Below are 20,421 nucleotides of genomic sequence, written 5' to 3' on the forward strand. Positions count from 1 at the left end.
TGGACAGTCACTTCTGTGGTCTGCCCAAAGTGAGGCACAAAGCAGTTCTTGCTGCCCTCCTGTCTGCCCAGAATTTGCTAATTGCTGTTTAGAGGCTTGGCTGGGGAGATGTAAGTCGTCCCAGAGAAAGAGTCGGTGGGAGGGAGATGGAGCAGCTGGCAGGAGCTGCCCCAGAGTAGGCTAATGAATTATAAATAACAGCTGTCAGGTTGCATTGGCAGCACACAGGGGCTGACAGGCTGTGTTGTAGCACTTGGTCTCCAGCATGCTGCCTTGCCGAAAGGTGCATTCAATATTTATGGGAAGTATGGCAGAGTCAGGATACAGGCAGGTCTGCTTCCTCCACAGCTCTGCTTGCTTCTGCTTGTGCCTTTTACTGATTTCTGAACTGGGACTCAGCAGAATAGCTGTGCAGCCTGGAATATGCATTACTGAAAGTCACAGAGAGAAGATTAAAAAGAATGGAGAAAAGGTGCTGGTGGAGGGGGAATGCAGAGGGTTTGTGTGTTTTAGGGCTTTTGTAGTCTTTACCACACCAACGTCACCCTTGATTTTGCTGAGCTGGCATGCTCCTATTCATCTGAAGAGGAACTGTAAATGTTTGAGGAATAATCTAAAGGTATTTGGATGATCAAGTCTTTCAGAGCTCCCTTCCTTGATAACATTATTGAGGATGGCAGGGGTAAGCCTGGTATTTGTAATTTATGTGTGCTGGCAGTTGATGTAGTATTGTAGAGGGCTCATGAGGGCACCAGGCTGGTTTCACACACATCTGAACGAAGAGGAACACAGCTGCATCTTCAAGCCTGGAAACAAATGATGCTGTTAGCAGAACACAGTAACAGACTTACCTGGAAGTTTATGAGTGTCTTCAGTGTACTGTAGTTGGATTTGTCCTAGACTGATGTCTTGTCTTAGGTTTATGTGGTGGGTAGTGCCAACTTCTGAATAAAACTTTTTCTGCGTTTCATCTGACTTTAAGTGGAGCCAGACCCGTTGCCTATCACTGGTTTAGAAACAATACAAAAATACTGCAAAGCTGGAACGACGTATCTGGCCTGACTTTCTTCTCTTGTGTCTTCCCAGAGACTCTCCGCTATTACATGACCTGTAGTGCTGGATACCCCAACCCTTTCCAGCAGGTGAGTGTAAGCACCCTACCTCCTTCCACCCCTGGGTCTCCTCATCCTGCAGGGTGTAGGTTAAGGGCTCTTGGTGCCAGCAAGCAGCCAGTTACAGGGTGTTTGCTCTAGGGAGCGCTCTGGCTGCTGGTAAAGCTTTGGCAGCTACTTCCCAGCTCTGCAGGAAGTGGCACTGTGATTGAGTGAGGAGTTTTTTCTAACTTTATCACTACCTGCACAGCTTCAGGTCCAGGATGCCCCCTTAGAAGGGCCTGTGTGTAAGGTGGTGAGAGCCATGGCTTTGTTTGTGGTACCTCTGTTTACAAGGCACTTGTCTAAGAGCAGCAATGTGGAGACAGCACCACAATTAATGCCAGGCTGGAAAACTGTGTAGTTCCTGCTTTGAATCTCTTCTTGAAGGTTCTTTTGGGTTAAACAGTGGTGACACTCCACTCCCAAAATGCAGCCACTTCTGTGGGTGAAGGAGTGTTTTTCACAGATGCCTCTTACAAACCTTTGAACATCCAAGGGATTTATCCTGAAGTATAAATGTGAGTCATTATTCTCTTGTGTGGGGGCAGAAGAGCAGCACCTGGGCCCATTCCAAACTTTGTCGTATGCATCAGAGGCCAGAACGGGCCCACACCACCCACCATCTGGCAGACACCAGCTGCTTCACCATTTATATTTAGGATTCTTTTTAAACCTTGTCTTCCTCTGTTTTAAAGGGTGGGGTAAGAACACTTCAGGCTGTGGTTTGATGCATCTCTGCCATCTGTTGCATTTCTGGTTGCTCCATGTACTCCCTGACATGCTATTGCATGTGAAATTCTCTTGCTGCTTTAAAGGGATGTGAAGGCTGCACCCTAATACAAACAACTTCTACTGTTAACATTATGTCTTTCTCATCCATCTGATTTAGTAAAAAAATCCAGCTGTGTTCTGTGGTGAGAACTTGAATGCTTTGTGTCTTTTCTTTCTCCTTCCCTTCTGTCCTAGAGCCAGCCCCAGCTGTGTGTACATTTTTTGTGTATGTATTTTGTTCTTTGTTTGTGGGTTTGTGTTTTTAGGTTTTTTTTCCTTTTGGTTCTTCCCTTCTCCTCTTCTCTCTGTCTGTACTTCTTCCAGTTTGGTAAAAGTCAAACTTAACCCTGTTGCAGCTGCACTCATGTCAGTTGGGACATCTTGAACTTGTATGATTCATACAGATGATGCTTCAATATTTGGGAAATAGGATTTCAGTCTTTTCCCAGGAGATCTGTTGGTCTGTGTGGCCTGAACTGCTGAAACATTGCATGTTTTGTGTTGAGCAGAAGCTGTCAGGAAGTCACAAGGCTCTGGTAGAAATGCAGGATGATGTGTCGGAACTCATGAAGTCAGCGAGCAGAGAGCACCCCACCTCCAAGGTAACTCTCCTCAAGTTTGCTCTCCCTTTTCTTTGTGGCTCCCCTCAACCTTGTACAGAACCCAGCATCAGCTCCTGCTAAGCATTCCCTTGCAGTAATCACTAGCTTGTTGCTTGCAGGAGTATCTTACTCGGATCCAGGAGGTTTTGAATTCAACAGAGATCAACTTGCAGCAGCTGACAGCTTTAGTGGACTGTCGGAGTCTGCATTTGGTGAGTTCTTGGTAACTGGGCTTGAGCTAAGAAAGAACAAAGGGGGTGTAGAGCCTGTATTAGTTTGGAGTTCCAAATCTCTGGTGTGCCAGAAGAGTGCACAACAGCTTTTTACTGATCGATTCCAGCAGAAAGGGGAATGAGAATTTGGATGAAGTTAGCTTTCAGTTTAAAGATCAACACAGAAAACTAGGTAACATGCCTTCATACATCTACAGGCTGCAGCCATAGAGGCCTTCAGGTTTGGGGTTTTTTGTGTATAGCAAATAACTTGTTTCCTTTTCCATGCAGTGCAGTGCCACTGCCTCTCTAAAGGCAGAGACACAGACAGTTCATGCTTCTGTTCTTGGGCATGGAACATTGTGAGGCAGCTGAGAGACTTAATGAAAAATATCATATCTTCAGCTGGATGGATAAGTTTGCCTTGGCTGTTTATTTTTGTTCCTCTTAAAGTCTGATTGTGGGCAGTTGAAAATATTTCTGTGTCTAAATCCAAGCTGGTTTTTGTGAGGGGAAACAAGGGTTAGATCATTTATGAAAAATACTTGAGTCCCTGAAATTACAATAGAAATATGCTCTAGAAAAGGGAGTGCGATGTCTCTGAGTTGTTTCAGAGAGTGTAGTCTGGAGAAGGGCTTTTGAGCTACAGCTCAGTGTTAACTCTGCACTGATCAGGAAACTCCGCTCCTTTCTCTCTGCAGGATTACATCCAGGCTCTGACAGGCTTCTGCTATGATGGAGTGGAAGGCCTCATCTACCTGGTTCTCTTCTCCTTTGTCACAGCCCTCATGTTCAGTTCCATTGTCTGCAGCGTCCCACACACTTGGCAGCAAAAGAGGTACAGAGAGGGTTTAGATCCTGTAGCACTGTAGAGCTCTTTCCCAGTGAAGACTGGCTGGATTTGTGCCCATGAGCATATGGAGCTCATTCCCACATGATCCCAGGAGTGTGAGGGATGAGGCTTTATAAGCACAGGTCTAACAGGAAAAAAAAATTGTTGTGTTTTGCTCTGGCTGTGGTTAATACTAACATCTGAACCTTATTGCACTGGAATATTCTGTGTGCAGAGTATTCAGCACACTGTAGGACTGTGAGTCAAGTCAGCTGAATGATTATAGCTCTAACATAGAGGTAATGCTTGAACTTTTGCTCTCTCTAAAATTCTTATTCTCTTATGTTGCTTTGGAGGCATTTTTTTACTATGGGGAAGAGAATTGGAATAAGGAGCAGTTTACACTTGCCTTTTTAGCTTTGCTCATGCTGAGGTGACTACTTTGCATAAATAATTGAAGGCAGGAACTGTCTTGTCAATAGCATGAGCAGGTGAGAGACTTGCAAATTGGAACTGGTGTTGATGATGATAACCAGATTGATCAGTAAGTCTTTAGCAAACCTTCTCTTCACTGGCTGGCTGCTGCACCACATGCAGCTGTTAAAATGGCATTGAGTTTTCTGCTCTTGCAGAAGAGCAATAGACTGCAGCGAAATCCCTTCTGTGGTCCTGATTTTTGTGGTAAAATAGAATGCCCTGAACAATAGCAGGAAGCCAGAGCTGGCCCAGCGTGCAGTGCCCACAGAAAAGTGGCCTTGGGAAGTGTCAGAATAGCCCTTGAGAAAATGGCTGGTTCCTCACCTCTTCCACAGGCAGCTGCAGAGACCTTACCACGAAGAGCACAGCAGTCTGCCTGCTGGAAGGAGAAAGGTTTACCCAGTGGCACGTCTTGTGCTGCCCTCCCTGTGGGCTGCTGCCTGCCCTGCCAACCCCAGCAGGCTCAGGCTGCTGCTGTGAACTGAAGGGTTCCCTCTTGCATTCCCTGGAGGGCCATCTCTCCCCCAGCCTCCCTCTGGGAAGTGGAGGATGTTGTACTTTATTGCCTGTAAGAGACTGTGCGGGCTGCAATTCCCCGATCTTCAGTGCCACCATGTGGTGCAGAAGCTGCAGGTGACGTTTGGGAGGTTCTAGTGGTGTCCATGCTGTGTAGAACCTTCACTAGCTTTGTCAAGCACAGATTAAATATGTTTCAGACCTTGGTGCTCCACCCCCTAATTAGGGAGATGAAATAGCAGTGTGTATTATATAGGAGGGGCAAGAGAATACTATGGGGAGACAGAAAGAACCAGCTGCCAAACAGTTCTGCTCTCCGTTGGTTTAAAATCCTGGCAGTTTTGAGAGGATGAAGCCTTTAGACACAAATTTTGCAGTTTAGTCTCTGTAAAGACATCTGTGATTTTCCTAGAAGCTGAAGCAGACCCTTTGCAAACAGAATGAGAGTTCAGAGGGGTCTACAGAAGACTTATCCTTAAGAGCTCTTTGCACATGTCTACAAGAAATGGAAGGACACAGACTGCAGTTCTGTGGGGTTTGTGGCGCTACCTCCCCATTGCCTCTCTTTATTGTTTGTTGGGGTTTTTTTAGTGCTGTATATTTTGGGATGTGTATCCATCCTTTGGTTGTACAACTGGGCACTTGCAGACCGGTGCTGTCTGCCAAGCCCTGAGAGAAGCCTGCAGGGGGGCTGGAGGGGATCACGCAGTGTGCACCTCCAGATGGGATCTGTGGGAGGTCTGAGTCACTGTGATGTAGGCTGTGTTTCACACTGCCACCCTGAGGCATCCCAAACGGGTATGAACGTGGAGGTGTGGAAGATGACTGGGAGGGTCCTAGGACTACCATGGTTTCCTGCAAACCCCACATGTGGGGTAATTGTAGGGTTCTAGGAGGAACTTTTTCTCCTTCTTGCAGAAGCTCAGATGATGATGGGGAAGAAGAATCAGCTGCTCAAGGGAGTAGACAGACACACGATAATCTGTACAGAGTGCACATGCCCAGCCTCTATAGCTGTGGGAGTAGTTATGGCAGTGAGACCAGCATTCCAGCAGCAGCACACACAGTCAGCAATGCTCCCGTCACGGAGTACATGTGAGTATCCCCACAAGAAGCTTCTCCACACTGCTTCATTCTCATTTCTGTTGGCTCAAGTGCTGCAAGGTTGGCACTTCTGACCAAGTGGTGAAAAGCGATGAAGGATTTTGTTTTCTGATTGGCATCTAATGGGAGAAGGGAATAGCTTGAAAGTGCTGCACTGGAAAGAGTTTTGTTAGACAGCATGCTCCAAAATGTGAACAGCTTTGTGCTCCAGGACTCAGGAAACTATCTAAAGAAAAGAAGTAGGAAAGTAGTGTCTGGGCTTCTTATTACACAATGATTCTGATCACCAGAAGACTTAATTCTTCAGATGGAGCAGTCTTGCCAGAAGCCTCCCCAGAGACTGAGAGCCAAGACAAAATCTGTGGGCTCTCTCTTTCTACAGTATTTGCAGTCAGCTCTGACATCTGTTGCAGTTTGGAGCTACCTAGTCCAGGTGGGATCTTCAGAGCTTTCTCCAGAAGTGCCTAACCCTGATTACATTTGGACTATCATCAGGGTCCATCTTTTTTTGGGCTGCCACATCATTTTGTTTATCCCCTTAGACATTTGTCCTCATTTTATCTCCATTTCTGCCACTTGGCAGTTCTGATGCTGCAGGGAGGCGGATTTTCACAAGGACCTATTTTTAAATCACTTGATGTGATTCATTGTGGGCCTGTCTGAGTAAGAATGTAAAAATAGTGCTCAATCTGAGGAAAATGATGGTAGTTTTATGCCCTTGTCTGAAAAAGGGGGATCCACCTGGCCTGTAAGAAAAGCTTTGAAGGAGACTGACCCAATACAGTAGTTCTGGGGGTGAGGATGCTCTGTCCTGTGTCCCCATCAGAGACTATCCCCAGAGAAGCATGGCACGTGCCCCGTTACCATGTGTGTCTTCCTTTCCTAGGAGCCAGAATGCAAATTTCCAGAACCCCCGTTGCGAGAATACCCCGCTCATTGGCCGGGAGTCCCCACCTCCCTCAGTAAGTCTCTCTTTACTGCTCTTCTCTGCTTCAGCAACTTTGGGGAATACACATTTGCCACTCCTGTGTACTCCCAAGGGAGCTGACTGTGCAGCCAAACACAGGATCTGGCCCATAAATGGCAGCAGCTTGAACAGACAAGCTATGTCTCACCTGCCATGGAGAATAAAACCCTGCTATGCTGCTTTGGACATTGCACACGAAAAGACTAAAACTCAATCAATTAACGCTGATAATCCTATGGGCCCAGTCCTGCCACCACTGAAGTGCATGAGTATCTTGATGGGTGACTTCAGCAGGGAATGCAAATTTCCAGAACCCCCGTTGCGAGAATACCCCGCTCATTGGCCGGGAGTCCCCACCTCCCTCAGTAAGTCTCTCTTTACTGCTCTTCTCTGCTTCAGCAACTTTGGGGAATACACATTTGCCACTCCTGTGTACTCCCAAGGGAGCTGACTGTGCAGCCAAACACAGGATCTGGCCCATAAATGGCAGCAGCTTGAACAGACAAGCTATGTCTCACCTGCCATGGAGAATAAAACCCTGCTATGCTGCTTTGGACATTGCACACGAAAAGACTAAAACTCAATCAATTAACGCTGATAATCCTATGGGCCCAGTCCTGCCACCACTGAAGTGCATGAGTATCTTGATGGGTGACTGCAGCAGGATGATTCACTTGCATGCAGTGTACTTGCTATCTGTGGCATTGGTTCCTCAAGTTTAAAAAGAAACTTGTTCAAACAGTAAATTCAGAGTTATTGCTGAACCTCTCTCCTTAATCCGCCCTAAAGAGATGGTAGGATGAAACCTGTATTATTTTTTTGTTGAGATTTTTTTTTTAAATCTTTCTTTCACAACTGTTTTGCTTTCTTTGAAATCTATTTCTGTATTTAATTTCCTATGGAGGAAAAAAAGAAACTTTCATGGAAGGTTTTGGTATTTGGAGTGGCCTGATAGCCATTTCTGTACAATGGATAAAACATGGGCTTGTCTTCATGTCTGGGTAAGAACTAAATTAATCTTGCCCTCCCTCACTGGATCCTGTAAGCCTGATTTACAGCAGAACCTGGAGAACATGCCATCCCAGTGCTCACTGACTTGGTGCTGTGATTACAGAGGATGAGTAGTAAAATGCCTAATGATCAACCAGTCTTCAGGTATAGGTAAAGAAAATACTCTGTGGTGCCTGGGCCAAATTGATGGGAAGGGGAGGAAGAGGAGGTTGGCGGATGAAGGTGTAGGAAATGTGGTGGAAAAGAGGGCATCACATTCATGGTTTCACTTCAAGAGGACCAGTTCATCTTGCTGTAGAGGAAGTGGAAATGTGCAGAGTTGATCCTTGTCTCTGTCCTTGGCCAGACCTCTTCCACCCTCCCCAAGGAGGTTTCCTGACCCCTGGTGTTCTGATTGCGAGCTCTGGTCGCGTTGTCCACTCTCAGCAGCGAGGTGGTCTCAGCAGAAGCCCTGACATGCTGCACTGCTGGTGTTCCACAGGGCAGAAGGGCACTGTCCCTCTGGTACTGCCAGGGCACATGTTTCTTCAGTGTCTGGCTTCCCCTTGCCCTGCAGCTCTTCTGCTTCAGAAAAAGCACATTCCCTTCCATGGGGCTGTAGTGAGGCAAGAAGTTCCCTGGTTCTTCAGTAGCTGTTTGTGTTAATACCTTGAGTGGGAATCTGAGTCCTGGTACCTTAGGCTGGAGTTTGGGAGTAGATCAAGATTTTTTTTTTTTTTTTTTCTTCAGAGTAACTTGAACTGGCAGCCATCAGTGTGGGCTATGGGGAAGTGCAGGAGCTGGGGAGGATGAGGGAGCAGCACTGCACCCATAGAAAAGGGAGCTTCTCCCCAGACGACACAAGGAACCAGGCTATAGGATAAATGTGTTTCCTGGAGGGACGTAGTAGGCAGTGGAGAAAAGAAAAATACTGTCTATTCTCATATTGGCAGGCAACAGGGAAAGGCTTTTCTGGGATTTTCGTATTTGCAGCTCTCCGTAGCAGGTGGCTGAGACTACTGAGGCAGAAGAAGTGGTGATTTTTCATAGCAAATTGTCTGTGGGAGGAGAGAGATGAAAAGGGAGTACCAATGCACACATCCCTGCCTCTTTTTGGGAGGGAGGAGAGGGATATAGCCATCCGAGTAGGTTATGTCCAGTGGGTAGACAGAGCTGACCTATTCCATTTAGCTTTCTGTGAACAGATGGTGAAAACTAAGAAGTGATGATCCTGCTGCATTGTTTGTCCGTTACTTTTCCTGGCTTTTTGTTTGTTTGTTTGTGTTTTTCCTTCTCTCATTCCTTCTGTTTTCTCCTTCTTGCCACAGGGATATTCCCTTAGGGTTGTAGAGCCCACCTTGTCGCTGACACACACCACAGTTTCACTTGCTTGCACTGTGTTTTTCATGCACGTTGAGGCTGCACTCTCTTTTTCTCTCTCTTTCTTGCGTCATCACAGTTGTATTTGGCTGCCATGGACAGTAGCAGCCATATGAGCTGGCAGCTTAAGCCCTCGGACAGTGCACGGACATACTGGTAACAGCGCCCGCAAATGGAACAGGTACTGCAAAAAAGGTCCTTCTTGCTCAACCCCTTCTCCACTCCCAACCGCTCCCTTCATCCCTGCACTGTTTATCCCAGGCCAGTGCCTTTTATTTCTTCACATTCCTTCCCTCTGCACCTCCCACCCATTCCCTCCTGCCAAGGGTTAAAATGAAAATCCGTTTTGGCTCTGGTGCAGACTCAAGGAGCAGTATCAACCTTCTAGAGGCTTCTGGTGCACATTGTGAGGGTTGCAGGTGCCCATGCCTTGCAAAAGCTACCTCACAGCAGCTCACAGTCCACACCTGAGAACAGCTTGAACACCAAGTACCAAGTGCTCAAACGTAGAAATAACCTTGCACTTCAAAAGCAGAATAGAAGTTCTCCCATCACAAGAAGCCATTCTCTAGAAGCAAAGAGAGCCTATTTAGCAGGACTTCAGTCAGGAATGGTTGTCTTCATTCAGCTTTTGGCTTTTCTTGAACCCCACTGCTGTTCTGCTTGTCCTTAGTAGTCATAAAACCATGTGCCCAAAACCATCAATACCAACCTGCCACAAGCTTTTAACTTATTCGTAGGATTTTTAATTTTAAGCGGTCCTGAAGAGGTACTGTATTGCCTGTCAGATCTGTGTGCAGCTTTTCCTTTTATCCTTATGTTTAAGGTCAGAAAGGAGCAAATTTTAAAAGAAAAGCTTCCCTAAGGGTCCGGATATAATCACTAAGATCTGTTTCATTCTGTTTCAAAACCTTTTACTGTTTTGTTTGTTCTGTGTGTGTCTGAATCATCCCATCCATGTCCCACAGACTCTGTGAGCAGGGCCCTCCTAGTACCATTTCACTGCCTGAATTCCTTGTGGGCTGTAGTTGCTGGTGTTCTCCAAGACAGACAGTGTTTCCTCCCTCATGACGAAGCCACGCACCCACAGAAAGAGGAGGTGGTCTGCATTTTTGGGGGTCATTAGCTTGGTTAAATGCAGGGTATGATTAGGGTTACCAGAAAACTCAGGTGGTGTGAAGAACAGTGCTCCTTCAAGGGAGCTACAGCCACGCAGGGACTGGAAGGTGTTGGTTCCAGTGGGAGCAGGGAGCCCGTTGCTTTTGGCTCACGCAGTCAGTGACGCGCATCTTGCATTCTCTTCCCAGAAATACGTGTCCCTAAAGCTGCTGTTCCTTCCTCTCTGCTGCTCTTGTTGGCACTTTTGTCAGCCTTGCCCTGGATTCCTTTCTGTTCTGTTGGTGCTTGGTCTGCATCCCTGCTGCCCCTCGCTGTCTGCCTGCCTGCCTTGGGGCTGCTGGGAAGGCTCTGGATCGGGTGTCTTGATGCCTCTGCCGTGGTGCATGAACGCAAACAACCTTGTCTGGAAGCGTGGTGCCAGCACCCTTGAAAGGCTCACAGCTTTCTCCAGTCTTAAGTCTTGCTAGGACTGCTCTTGGGCCTCAGCTTGTGGTGGGTGTTCTGCTTTGTTGTTCCTGCAGGTGGTATTGTAGTGATGTTAGGTGGATCTGTTCCATGAAATAAAATATTGGTGAGGGTGGGGAAATTCTAGGGCCTTCATTCTAGGCTTGAAATCCCTGGGTTGAAACATGACCTTGAAACAAGACAGTCTGCACTGTCTTCTGTTTATCTATGGTCCCACCCGAGATTAATGTGGCTGTCTGAAGGGCTATGGAAAAGGGACTGCATTCTTTCCAAGGCTTTAAAAACAAACAAAACCAACAGAAGCTCTGTTCTTTTGGCTTGAAAAACTTAAGTTCCTTTGAATTCACAACCCCCTGGCTGGAATTAGCTGTTTCCCTGCATCTTGTGCCTCCCATACATAATAACACCAAACCCTGTGTTTGTGTGTGTTTACTGTGCTCTAGCTGTTTGAGATCAACCTTCCAGAACTTGAATCCAGAAGCTTTGGTCTTTATTGGATTACCTGAACAGCTCTGGCAGGAAATCAAAGTCAGGGTAGCTCGAGAGAAATACACATGGGGTTTTAACCACAAATAGTAAATGGTTTGTACTCAGTCATGGTTTCATATGGTAAGTGATCCTTCAGCATAGCTTAGTTAGCTGTGAAGTACTCATGGAGTTCACAGCAGTCAGTAGAATTGATGGCCTCTAAAACGAACTGATCGTTCCCTTAATTTTTTTTTTGTCTGCAACCAATGATTCCTTTGTGCCCAGGCTATGTGTGTCAAGTGCCTAACTAGTATCTGCTGGCTAACCACACCTGTGAAAGTTTTATACCCTCAACAAGGCTGAATGTGAAGGAGAGACTTTTATTTTCTTTGGAGAAATACAAAAATAAACCTGTGTGCGCTCAGCTGTGTTTGTCGGAGCTGGCTGGTAAGTGACTGAGAGCAGCTGTGTCGAATAGCACAAGCCACCAGCAGGGATGGGAAAAAGAACTCCTTCAGGAAAAAAAACAAGAACTCTTTCAGGTGCCCTTCTTAGGGAAGCTGACAGTGAGGTGGAGGTATGGGTTGAAACTTGTCCTCTGTGCTGTTTTTGGAAGGGTAAATGGGGGTGTATAGGCACATGGGTACTTCCAGTGAGCGTGCTGGAAGAATGACTGGATTGTGCGTGTTCTTTAACCTTCTATGAAAGCTCCTCTTTAAAGGAAACTAAATGCAACTGTGAACCTGACAGCTGTGGGCCTCAGAGAGGAGTCCAAGACCTCCTTGGTCTGAATTGTGCTCAAGCTTTTTGTCTTTAGAATCACTTTTTAAAGGAGTTAATGACCTAGTGATTTTTTTTTTTTGTAACTCAACTGAGGACTCAATTAATTTTAACTATGAATGATATAGTTTGGTTTCATATCCAAAGTGGCAAGTGTCTGCTGATACATCTTCAACTGCTGGCCTGTCCAGATGTTGGGACCTGTGTGTTCCACAGCATCTTTCCTCTGCTTCCCAGCAGAGGATGCAGAGAAGGACTTGGAGGAAGGACTGCAGCATGTGGAGAAAGCACTTGTACATGGAGGGTGATGCTGTGACTGAGATCCAGAGCACGCTGATAGAGCTGTGCTGGTGAGAGGTGCACAGTGAAGTGTTGGCTCTCTACTGCCAGGTTTCAATCATACTTATCATGGTCATTAAAAATACCCTTAACAGAAAGAGTAACCAGTTCAGACTGTACTGGGAAGAGGCACAAAGGTGCAAAAATCCTGAGTTAAGGAGAGAACATCAGCCCTAACTCTGACTACTCTGAGTTTGTTCCTTGTGGTGTTTTTGCAGGTAGGTTTGAATGTAAAATACTTTCTGCTTGACTGTCCAGATCTTGTGTTCCTGGTTACTTTGTTTTAGTGGCACTTAAACAACTGTGGGGTCTTTTCTTTTTGGAGGAAGGAGGGAATTATTTTCAACTTCTCCATCCATGATAGGTGTATTTTATACATCTTTGAAATGCAATTCATCAAGTGGTCTTCTTGATTTTAATGCTTTAAAGAAAATTTATGTTGCATGTTGTGTGCTGAACCTTTATGACTTGTCCAGAAAGATTCACAATAACCTTCCATTATCTGAGATTTTTTTTTTCCCTAAATACTTCTTACAAAACTATAGCACCTGGAAAAGTTCTCTGTTCATACTCATCTCCTGTCACATGTCACTGTAAAGAATGCAAATGGAAAATGAGCAATCAAATGCATTTTTCCTTCTAAGACCCTCTTCTTAGCATGAGGGTTGGCTGGTAATTTCAGCATTGCACTACCTGAAATGTGCCCTACTTACTCTATCAGAAAGTTCTTTGGCTTCTAAACCTCTCTGAGCCTGTTGGGTTATTCTCCTACATGTTAATAACGCCCTAAACTTTATTTCTGAAACAGTAATCACCTCTAATAAACTGTATAGATTGTTGTCCTTAAAGTAGCTCAGGTTGCTATTTTCTATCTTTTGCCTTCTCACTGACAAAAAATACATCTTAGAAAGAACAGATGTACCCTTTGTCTTCTAAATATAGATGCTGTTTCTGGGCCAGAGTTTTATATTAAGATCCATGTTCTGCAAAAAGTTTTCCAATTATGGAAGACACTAAAAGCTGAGTGTGCAAATAAGCCACAGGTGTCTTCATCTTGTGCTGATGGGATCAGCTCTGCCAGAGGAGCAGTTTCTCTCTTCCATTGTACAGAGGTTCAACCCAGGTCAGTCTTTGAAAGAAAACTGTTAAAAAACTGTTAATTCTCTGAAAACCACCATGGACAGCTGAGCTTTTGAGAGCCTAAAGATGCCTCATAATGTTCTTTCCCGGGGGCAAGATAAATCATACCTCCTGGTGTGGAACTGCCTTTCAGTTGTCTCTTTGCCAGCTTAACTGGCTATTTTATGTGGTTCAGTTTAAGAGGTGATAAAAAGTCAGTGTGCTGAAGAGCACTCTTGGGAAGTAAGCTGTGGATATTATAGAATTACTCAAGCTCCAGAGGGTATAAAAAGAGGAATGAAATGTCTGTCCTCATTGCTTGGTTGTTAATATCGTGGTAGCAGAACCCAGAAAACATCGAACGCATTGGTGTAAAGAGGCAAAGTTTTGTTCTTACTGCTGGATATTATTTGTGTTTTTCAGCTCCTTATTCAAAGCTCAATGACGTTATCTCAGTAGCTTCTGGGAGCTGTTTTGGATTAGCTTGCTTAGAATAAAAAAAAAGAGAACAGCACCACCACTCCAAATCGAACTAACCTTCATCTTTCTGACTTGCTCTTCTCACCCCCACGCTGGAGTCTCATCTGCTGCTGCCTGGTGCACAGCTTGGATCCCAAGCCACATTGGGCTGTCACCCACCTGATAACTTGCTAATATCATCCTGTTTGATGGCAGCTTGATAGGGTCCGTTCTTTCTTGGGCATAAATTGTTTTGTTATTCCTCACTTTTCTTTCAAGCTGCCCATCTGTGGCATGTGCAGTCTTCTGATGCCCTCATTGCTATAAAACACAATGTGAAGATACAGTGAGCACCCATTTTCTTTTCAACCTCCTTTTCTGGCATGGTTGAATGCAGTAACATGACTAAGAGGGGATGAAAGTGTGGGGTGGGTTTTTACATCTGCATCATTCCCATTTCCCTCTCTTCTCCCAAGCAACGTATGTCATGTTTTGACTTAGTGACTATTGGATTTCCTTCTCTAGAGAGCTTGGATAAATCGCCAGCACATCTGCACTGACCTGGCCAGCACCCCTGCAGCAGACTGGCAGGATGTTACTCAGCATGAACTATGCAGTGACTTGTGAAACTTTCCTTGTAAGACTGAGCCAGCAGCTCCTTGAGATGCTTGCTGTAAATACACACCGTGTTATGCTGAGAAGTGGTAGAAATCTGTGGTTCCATTGTGACATTAGTCACTCTGACTTAACTTTGTTTGTTTGTTTTGTTTTTTTTTTTTGTCTTGTCTTTTCTTTCTCCAGTACACCTCCAGCATGAGAGCCAAATACCTCGCCACCAACCAACCTCGTCCAGATGCTGGCAGTGTGCATTAAAATGAAAAAGCAAAAGCAAAAAAAAAAAAACAAAAAACAAAACCCACACGTGCAGTCAGACTAAACAATGTGCCAACTGCTGTGCCCCTGTGCTGTCCTCGTAGAACAATCCTGCTGTTCTGCCCAAAATCCAGTGCAGCTCCTTCTGTTTCTCCAGTCCAGACCACCCTTCCAACCTGGTACCTGCCCACTGAGTGGAAGCTCCTTTTGAATTTAAGCCTTCACCTTGTTGTACCTGATGTGAAAGAGAGCAAACGTGTGCAGGCAAGCAGCTGAGAGCACCGGGCAGGAAACTGGGCCAGAGTAGCCTGTCAGAAACAGGTGGTGAATATCTTCTGCCCCCTTTTTCCCCACTTCTGTTCCAAGAGGGACTTGGTGAAAGACGGTGGTAGATCTTCTTCACTTCTGCAGTAGGACCAGCAGCCTGTCAGACACCACAGAAGCAGGACTCAGTGCCTGTGACTGGTGTGCAATGAGGGAATGCACAGCGTCTCAGTGGGAATCCTCTGGTCCACTGCCCTGTGTGGGGGAGGAGGGAATTCCTGCCTCATGGTGTCACTGCATATCTGCTGGAATTTGCTCTAGAAGAGCAAACCATTTCACTACCCTGGTTAGCTTTTTTTTTTTTTGGTTCATTAAGAAAATGCCTTTTTCTTTCCCACTTTATCTATCATGTGAATTCTTGAGGAGGAGCAGGGGGGCCCAGCACCAGTCAGTTACCCTGTATGTTGCTCTGGACCAGACCTCTCTGCTCCATCAGGGAAGCCCAGGTATTTGCAGATGGCATTCTGGGTGCTGCCTTTCCTAGGCCGACACAGATCAAACAGGAGCCAGCCACTCACTTGGTGCCAAATTTTTCCAGGGAAAGACTCATAAGACTTCATGGGAGGTATTTTTGCACTAAAGAGTTTTGGCTCTCTGATGCTAGATCTTATGGGACAGTCAGTTTGCAAAAGCAAGAGAAACTGGAAGCACCAATGGATTTATAGCAAATGCAAGTTCTCCCTGCAGGAGTGACCTGTGAACTCTGCTGGACTTTCTTTTTTCCCTTTTTTATAAATCATAATCTACAGCACAGGGTTGCTGAAATGGCATTGAAGGAGGTTTTTGGAGCCTCAGTCCTAACACACTCACAAGAATTGTCAGTGTATCTTCTGTGTTCTAGAGTCAGAAACCCTGGACAACATTGTGACTGTCAGAACAGGTTTATATTTTATTCTGTTTAATTTTGTTTAGCTTTTGAAGGCACATTGCTAACCACTATCTCACCATACTAATGCACATGTAAGGCATTTTCTAGACGTGAGGCAGAACAAGGCTTGCAAAGGGGCAGCTGGGTGCCTGCAGAGGGCAACATCCTTCACTGGTGCTGTACTTCCCACTGAAGAGCAGTGCTCCAAAGGGCACTGACAGCTTCCTGCTGGAAGAGGAGACTGCCTCTTGGGAGGTACTGTCAAGTACTTGCCCTTTCAGTAGGGTAACTGATGTTCCTTTTTGTCTTTTTACCTCTTAGTAGGGGCATCTTAGCAGAGCTACTGAGCATTGTATTAAATAACTGGCAGAGGAAATTGAGTGGGAAACATCTCTCAAACTGGAATGGACCCAGTGGCAGAGGCAGTTCATCGTCACCTCAGTGATGTTCAGACTCGGTATCTGTTTACCACATGTTTGCTGTTTGGGGCACAGAATTACCAATCTGCCTTTACTCAAGTCAGTTGCCTTCTTGCAGTGAGGTGGGAACTGCTCCTGGCAGGCAGCTAAACAGGCTCATGGGATCTGCTGGGAAATGGTACCAGCTCTGTGGCAGAGCAAGCTTTGCGACTCCTCTTAAGATAGAAACCACTACTAAACTGCAAGGCCAGCTGTTACCATTCAAAGGAGTGAGAGACAGGGAGGAGGCATCACCATACAGCCAGGAAGAGAAGGTTTTGGAAAAAACTTCACACTTCAGCATAAATCTCTGGAAGCAGGATTTTCTTGCTCAGGACTGCGTATGCCCTTTCAGACACACTGGATGGGCTTCACATGAAACATACCTCTGTTTTATCAAATAACAAGGGCAGGGAAACGTGGTCACAGGTGGTATGGAGGGACACTGTGGCTCATGAGCCCCAGGGTTTCCATCCTGTCTTAGAGCCTACCAGGAGATGTGGGTGTGCAGGGTGTGGTGATCTTGCAGGGCCCCAAGCACCCCCAACTGCTCTCTGGGGGGAACCCCAACCTTTCCCTCACTTTGAAGGAAGAATCAAGAGCCATATAATCCTTATTAAGACTGAGTTGTTCTGCCATCATCCCTCCTTGCAAGGATGTGCTCCAATTGCTATTCGCATCATCAATTTTAGGGGACCTGCCCTGAAATCTGTGGCCCAGTCCTACTGGTGGAAGGCGAGTGTTTTGGAGGCTGAAGGGTGTGGGGGAGCCCTGTGAAAACAAGTGCTTCTGTGTACCAACTTCTTTGTACACAGAATGCACCTTGAACCTGTGTGACTGCACTTTGGGCTGGGTCTAAATTGCCACAGGGGCATTGGCTGTGCCACACAGTAACAGGAGTGAGCCGATGCCTTTGTTTGCAGCATCTAACGGAGCAGCCACCTTGACCTGCTTCCTTCCAAGGTTTGGCATAGCCACTTCCAACAGCCAGAACAACTTCTGACAGTGTTTGGGGCTCGCAGCAAGGCACAGCTGTGGAGATATGTGCTCTGTGACTTCAACATGTAACTGGAAAGAACAACATGGAGATAACATTTTGCTCTCTGGAGGCCAGCACAACGTGACTGCGGTGTGAGCGGTGTACCTGTGTCCAGCCAGCACTTCCTTTACTTGACATGGATATTGCACTTTTGTAAAGCACCCTGGAACTCTGCTGCCCCGCTGCATGCTGTGCAGAGCGCTGGATAGGAAACACAGACAAATGGGTTTCTTTTGGTTTATTATTATTATTATTACTACTTTTTTTTTTCCTTTTTTATTTTACTGGAACCTTGAGCAACAGTGTGGCATTTCTGCAGGCTGGTCTGAATGGATCTGCTGAAGAACAGATGGCCTTTGCCTATTTTTATGGCTGCGACATAATCAGTCTCATCCATATGGTCACATTTTGTCTGAGGAGGGGACTTTGAAAAGCCAAGATCTCCCAGACTCTGTGCCTCCCTCTCGGGTGAACAGCAGGTGCTATCTGGCGAAGACTCATCTGTTCTGGATGGCATTCATGGTTGAGGGAGTCCAAACTCTTCAAGCTGCAGGAGGTAAAGCTGTAGAGACTTCTCTCTCTTCCATCGTCTCTCTCTGTTTTTAATGTGACAAAATGCCAAGGCCATATCACTTGGTGTGTCCCAGCTGACCTTATCGGACATTTCTCATGTTACTGGTTGCTAGAAAAAGGGTCCAGAAGTCGGGGGAGCTGAGATTGGCCTCTGGACACCTCACTGACTGCAGAGTGGATGGCAGCTTGTCCGGTTGAAGGTGACTGCATTGGTGAAGACACTTCATGTTACTTTTTCAGAAGCACAAATGTGGTCATTGGCTTGTCTGGTTGGCTTGGTTTATTTCCACTGCATCATCATGTGTGAATGACACTTTCTTTTAGAACTGAGAACTCTTCCAAGCACACAAACATCTCCACAATGTGAAATGTAAATAGCATGTTGGACTCTTGTGTCCAGTGTTCAAGACTGCATTGTAATTGTAAAGGAAATCAAATCAAGACTTGGCTGTGAATTTCTTGTGCTGTCTTGGGAATTATAACTGTAGTGTTTGTATCCTGTATGTATTATTAAACTGAGTTCATTTTGTGTGCTGATAAAAGGGTTCAAGCTAAGATTTTTAGCGTGCATCCATGTATCCAAATGTGAAGGATGGAGTGCTCCCTTCCCCTCCTGTCCTTTTTAAGTTTTCTCCATTTGATAGGTGTTGATTTTCCGTGTACAGTCATCTCAGCCAAGATGCAAGGGATGTTCATTTGAGTGCTTTGAGGGGGACACAGTGCATGGGGTTTTAAGTGATCCTAAGTTAGGATTTCCATAGCAGTTCCCTGAAACTACATGAAAAGTTTGGCCTTTCTGAGAGTTAAACTATTTCTCAGGGAGCTGCTCAGCCATTGCTCATGAGAGCTTTGGGTGCTACAGGGGAGCACCCAAAAGAGAGTGTGAGACAGGAGTGGGTGGGTGCCCATCAGAGCAAGGTCTAGGTGCCTGTGGGAGCAAACCCAGGCTTCACTTCTGGTGCCCCCTTCTCTTCCTCCCAGCAGCCACTGAACTACCATTCTGAGCCCTTTGAAGAAGAGAGAAGTGTCTTGGTTTGTTGATCCTCACCACCCCCCTGATTCGGGAGGAGATGAGGTGGATGGGTTTCCCTTAGCTCAGGAGAGGAACTGTCTTTGAAGCACTTCCTACCTGGGGTCCAAGGAGAAGCCAGGGTCTTCCCCAGCTCGGCAAGTGTGCCAGTGTCACTCAGTGCACATCTCTGGGTGGGAGGGGAAAAGCCCTCCAGGGAGGTACCGAGCAGTCAATCCCATGCCTTGAGACAGAGACCTGACAAGGCTTGGTTTGTACCTCCTTTCATCACAGCCTACTCCCCTTTTCCAGAAATCGTGTGCATGCTCTGGATGGCTTCCCTAGGCATTCCAGGAGGCCCAGCCGAAGCGTGGGATGTTTTGGTAGCAGTTCCTAGATGGCTGACAAGTGGTCTGTGCTTTCAGGGGGGTGTGGGATCTCTGCCAAGCCATGATGGTGAGCGTGCTGCCCAGCTGGGAGAGAAGGGATGGGTTACTGGTGGCCTGGAGCTGCCGGGTGCTCACCCAGCCCCTGTGGCTGCATGAACAAAGTGGAACATAAATTAATGTACAACCAGAAAGTTCAAAATACTCCTTTCCTAAAGAGGATAATTGTAGCATGAAGCTCTTAGGTGCTCTGCATATTTGATACCGCATCGCTCCTCACTATGCAATTCCCAACTCCTTCCTTCCTGTTCCTCCTCTAATCTCACACCAAGACTTCTCCAGTGGCCTCTGCCCAGGAGGCTGCTGAAGTCCCAGAAAAGCCTCATTTCTTCCATTGTCCTCTGCACTGGGTGCAGCTGCCCAGCCGTCACGTCGCGTGCCTCAGGTCCCTTGGTAATGGGAGGCCCCATGAGTTTTACTCACATCATTCAGAGGGAAGTTTATTTTCTTGGACACTGTGCACAGAAACCTAATGGTGAACATGTACCTGGCCTTTTTGTAACTTCTGTTTTGTTTTTTTTTTTTTTCTTCTTAACCATAATGGTTGTATATCATACCACTTTATATACATATATAATATATAAATATATATAATTTTTTTTTAAACTTTGGACCTGCTAGTTTCTTTCAAGTGTTCCTGCACTTACCCAAAATGTTTTTAAATTGTGAGGATTAAAGAGGATTGAGCCCATTTTTGTATTTTTACTTTTAATTCTGTAGTTCTATTGATTGTAACGTAGCTATTTTTTACTGTAACTTTTTGGTTTGCAAATACTAAACAAAAAAACCTAAATGTAATTTCTGTGGTTTCTATTCAGCTTGGGTTTCATGTTTTAAAAATAAACAATTTAAAACCATTGTTCCTGGTTATTGATTTGTGTTTTCTCCTAAAGTGGGCATGGGGCTGGGCTGGTGGCTGCTGTGGGGACGTCCTTGTACCTGGGGGCAGAAGATGCTGGAGCAGCCAGGGGACACATCAGCCTGGGAGATGTTCTCCTGTGCCCAGTGTGTTTTAAAGCCTTGAGCCCCCTCTGCTGCTTTGAATATTTGCCCCTGGAGCAGCAGCAAACACGAGCG

General features: G+C 46.0%; 1 protein-coding gene across 3 annotated transcripts in view; it reads left to right on the forward strand.

Moving 5' to 3' along the window:
• Positions 1 to 20,123, forward strand: part of TTYH3 (tweety family member 3) — a 37,452-nt gene extending 17,329 nt beyond the window's left edge. The window contains exons 7-14 of one of the 3 annotated variants that reach the window (XM_017734107.1): positions 1,087 to 1,142; positions 2,435 to 2,527; positions 2,647 to 2,739; positions 3,441 to 3,577; positions 5,483 to 5,659; positions 6,555 to 6,630; positions 9,085 to 9,186; positions 14,556 to 14,630. In XM_017734107.1, coding sequence (XP_017589596.1) covers positions 1,087 to 1,142; positions 2,435 to 2,527; positions 2,647 to 2,739; positions 3,441 to 3,577; positions 5,483 to 5,659; positions 6,555 to 6,630; positions 9,085 to 9,165 — 713 coding nt within the window. In that variant the 3' untranslated portion in view covers positions 9,166 to 9,186; positions 14,556 to 14,630. Of the gene's footprint in view, positions 1 to 1,086; positions 1,143 to 2,434; positions 2,528 to 2,646; positions 2,740 to 3,440; positions 3,578 to 5,482; positions 5,660 to 6,554; positions 6,631 to 9,084; positions 9,187 to 14,555 lie in introns of all 3 variants that reach the window. The other 2 variants (XM_017734108.1, XM_017734109.1) reach the window with 2 other exon arrangements.
• Positions 20,124 to 20,421: the final 298 nt, after the last annotated feature.

Source organism: Corvus brachyrhynchos, unplaced genomic scaffold (assembly GCF_000691975.1).
Source record: "Corvus brachyrhynchos isolate BGI_N302 unplaced genomic scaffold, ASM69197v1 scaffold5, whole genome shotgun sequence".
Lineage (NCBI taxonomy): Eukaryota > Metazoa > Chordata > Aves > Passeriformes > Corvidae > Corvus > Corvus brachyrhynchos.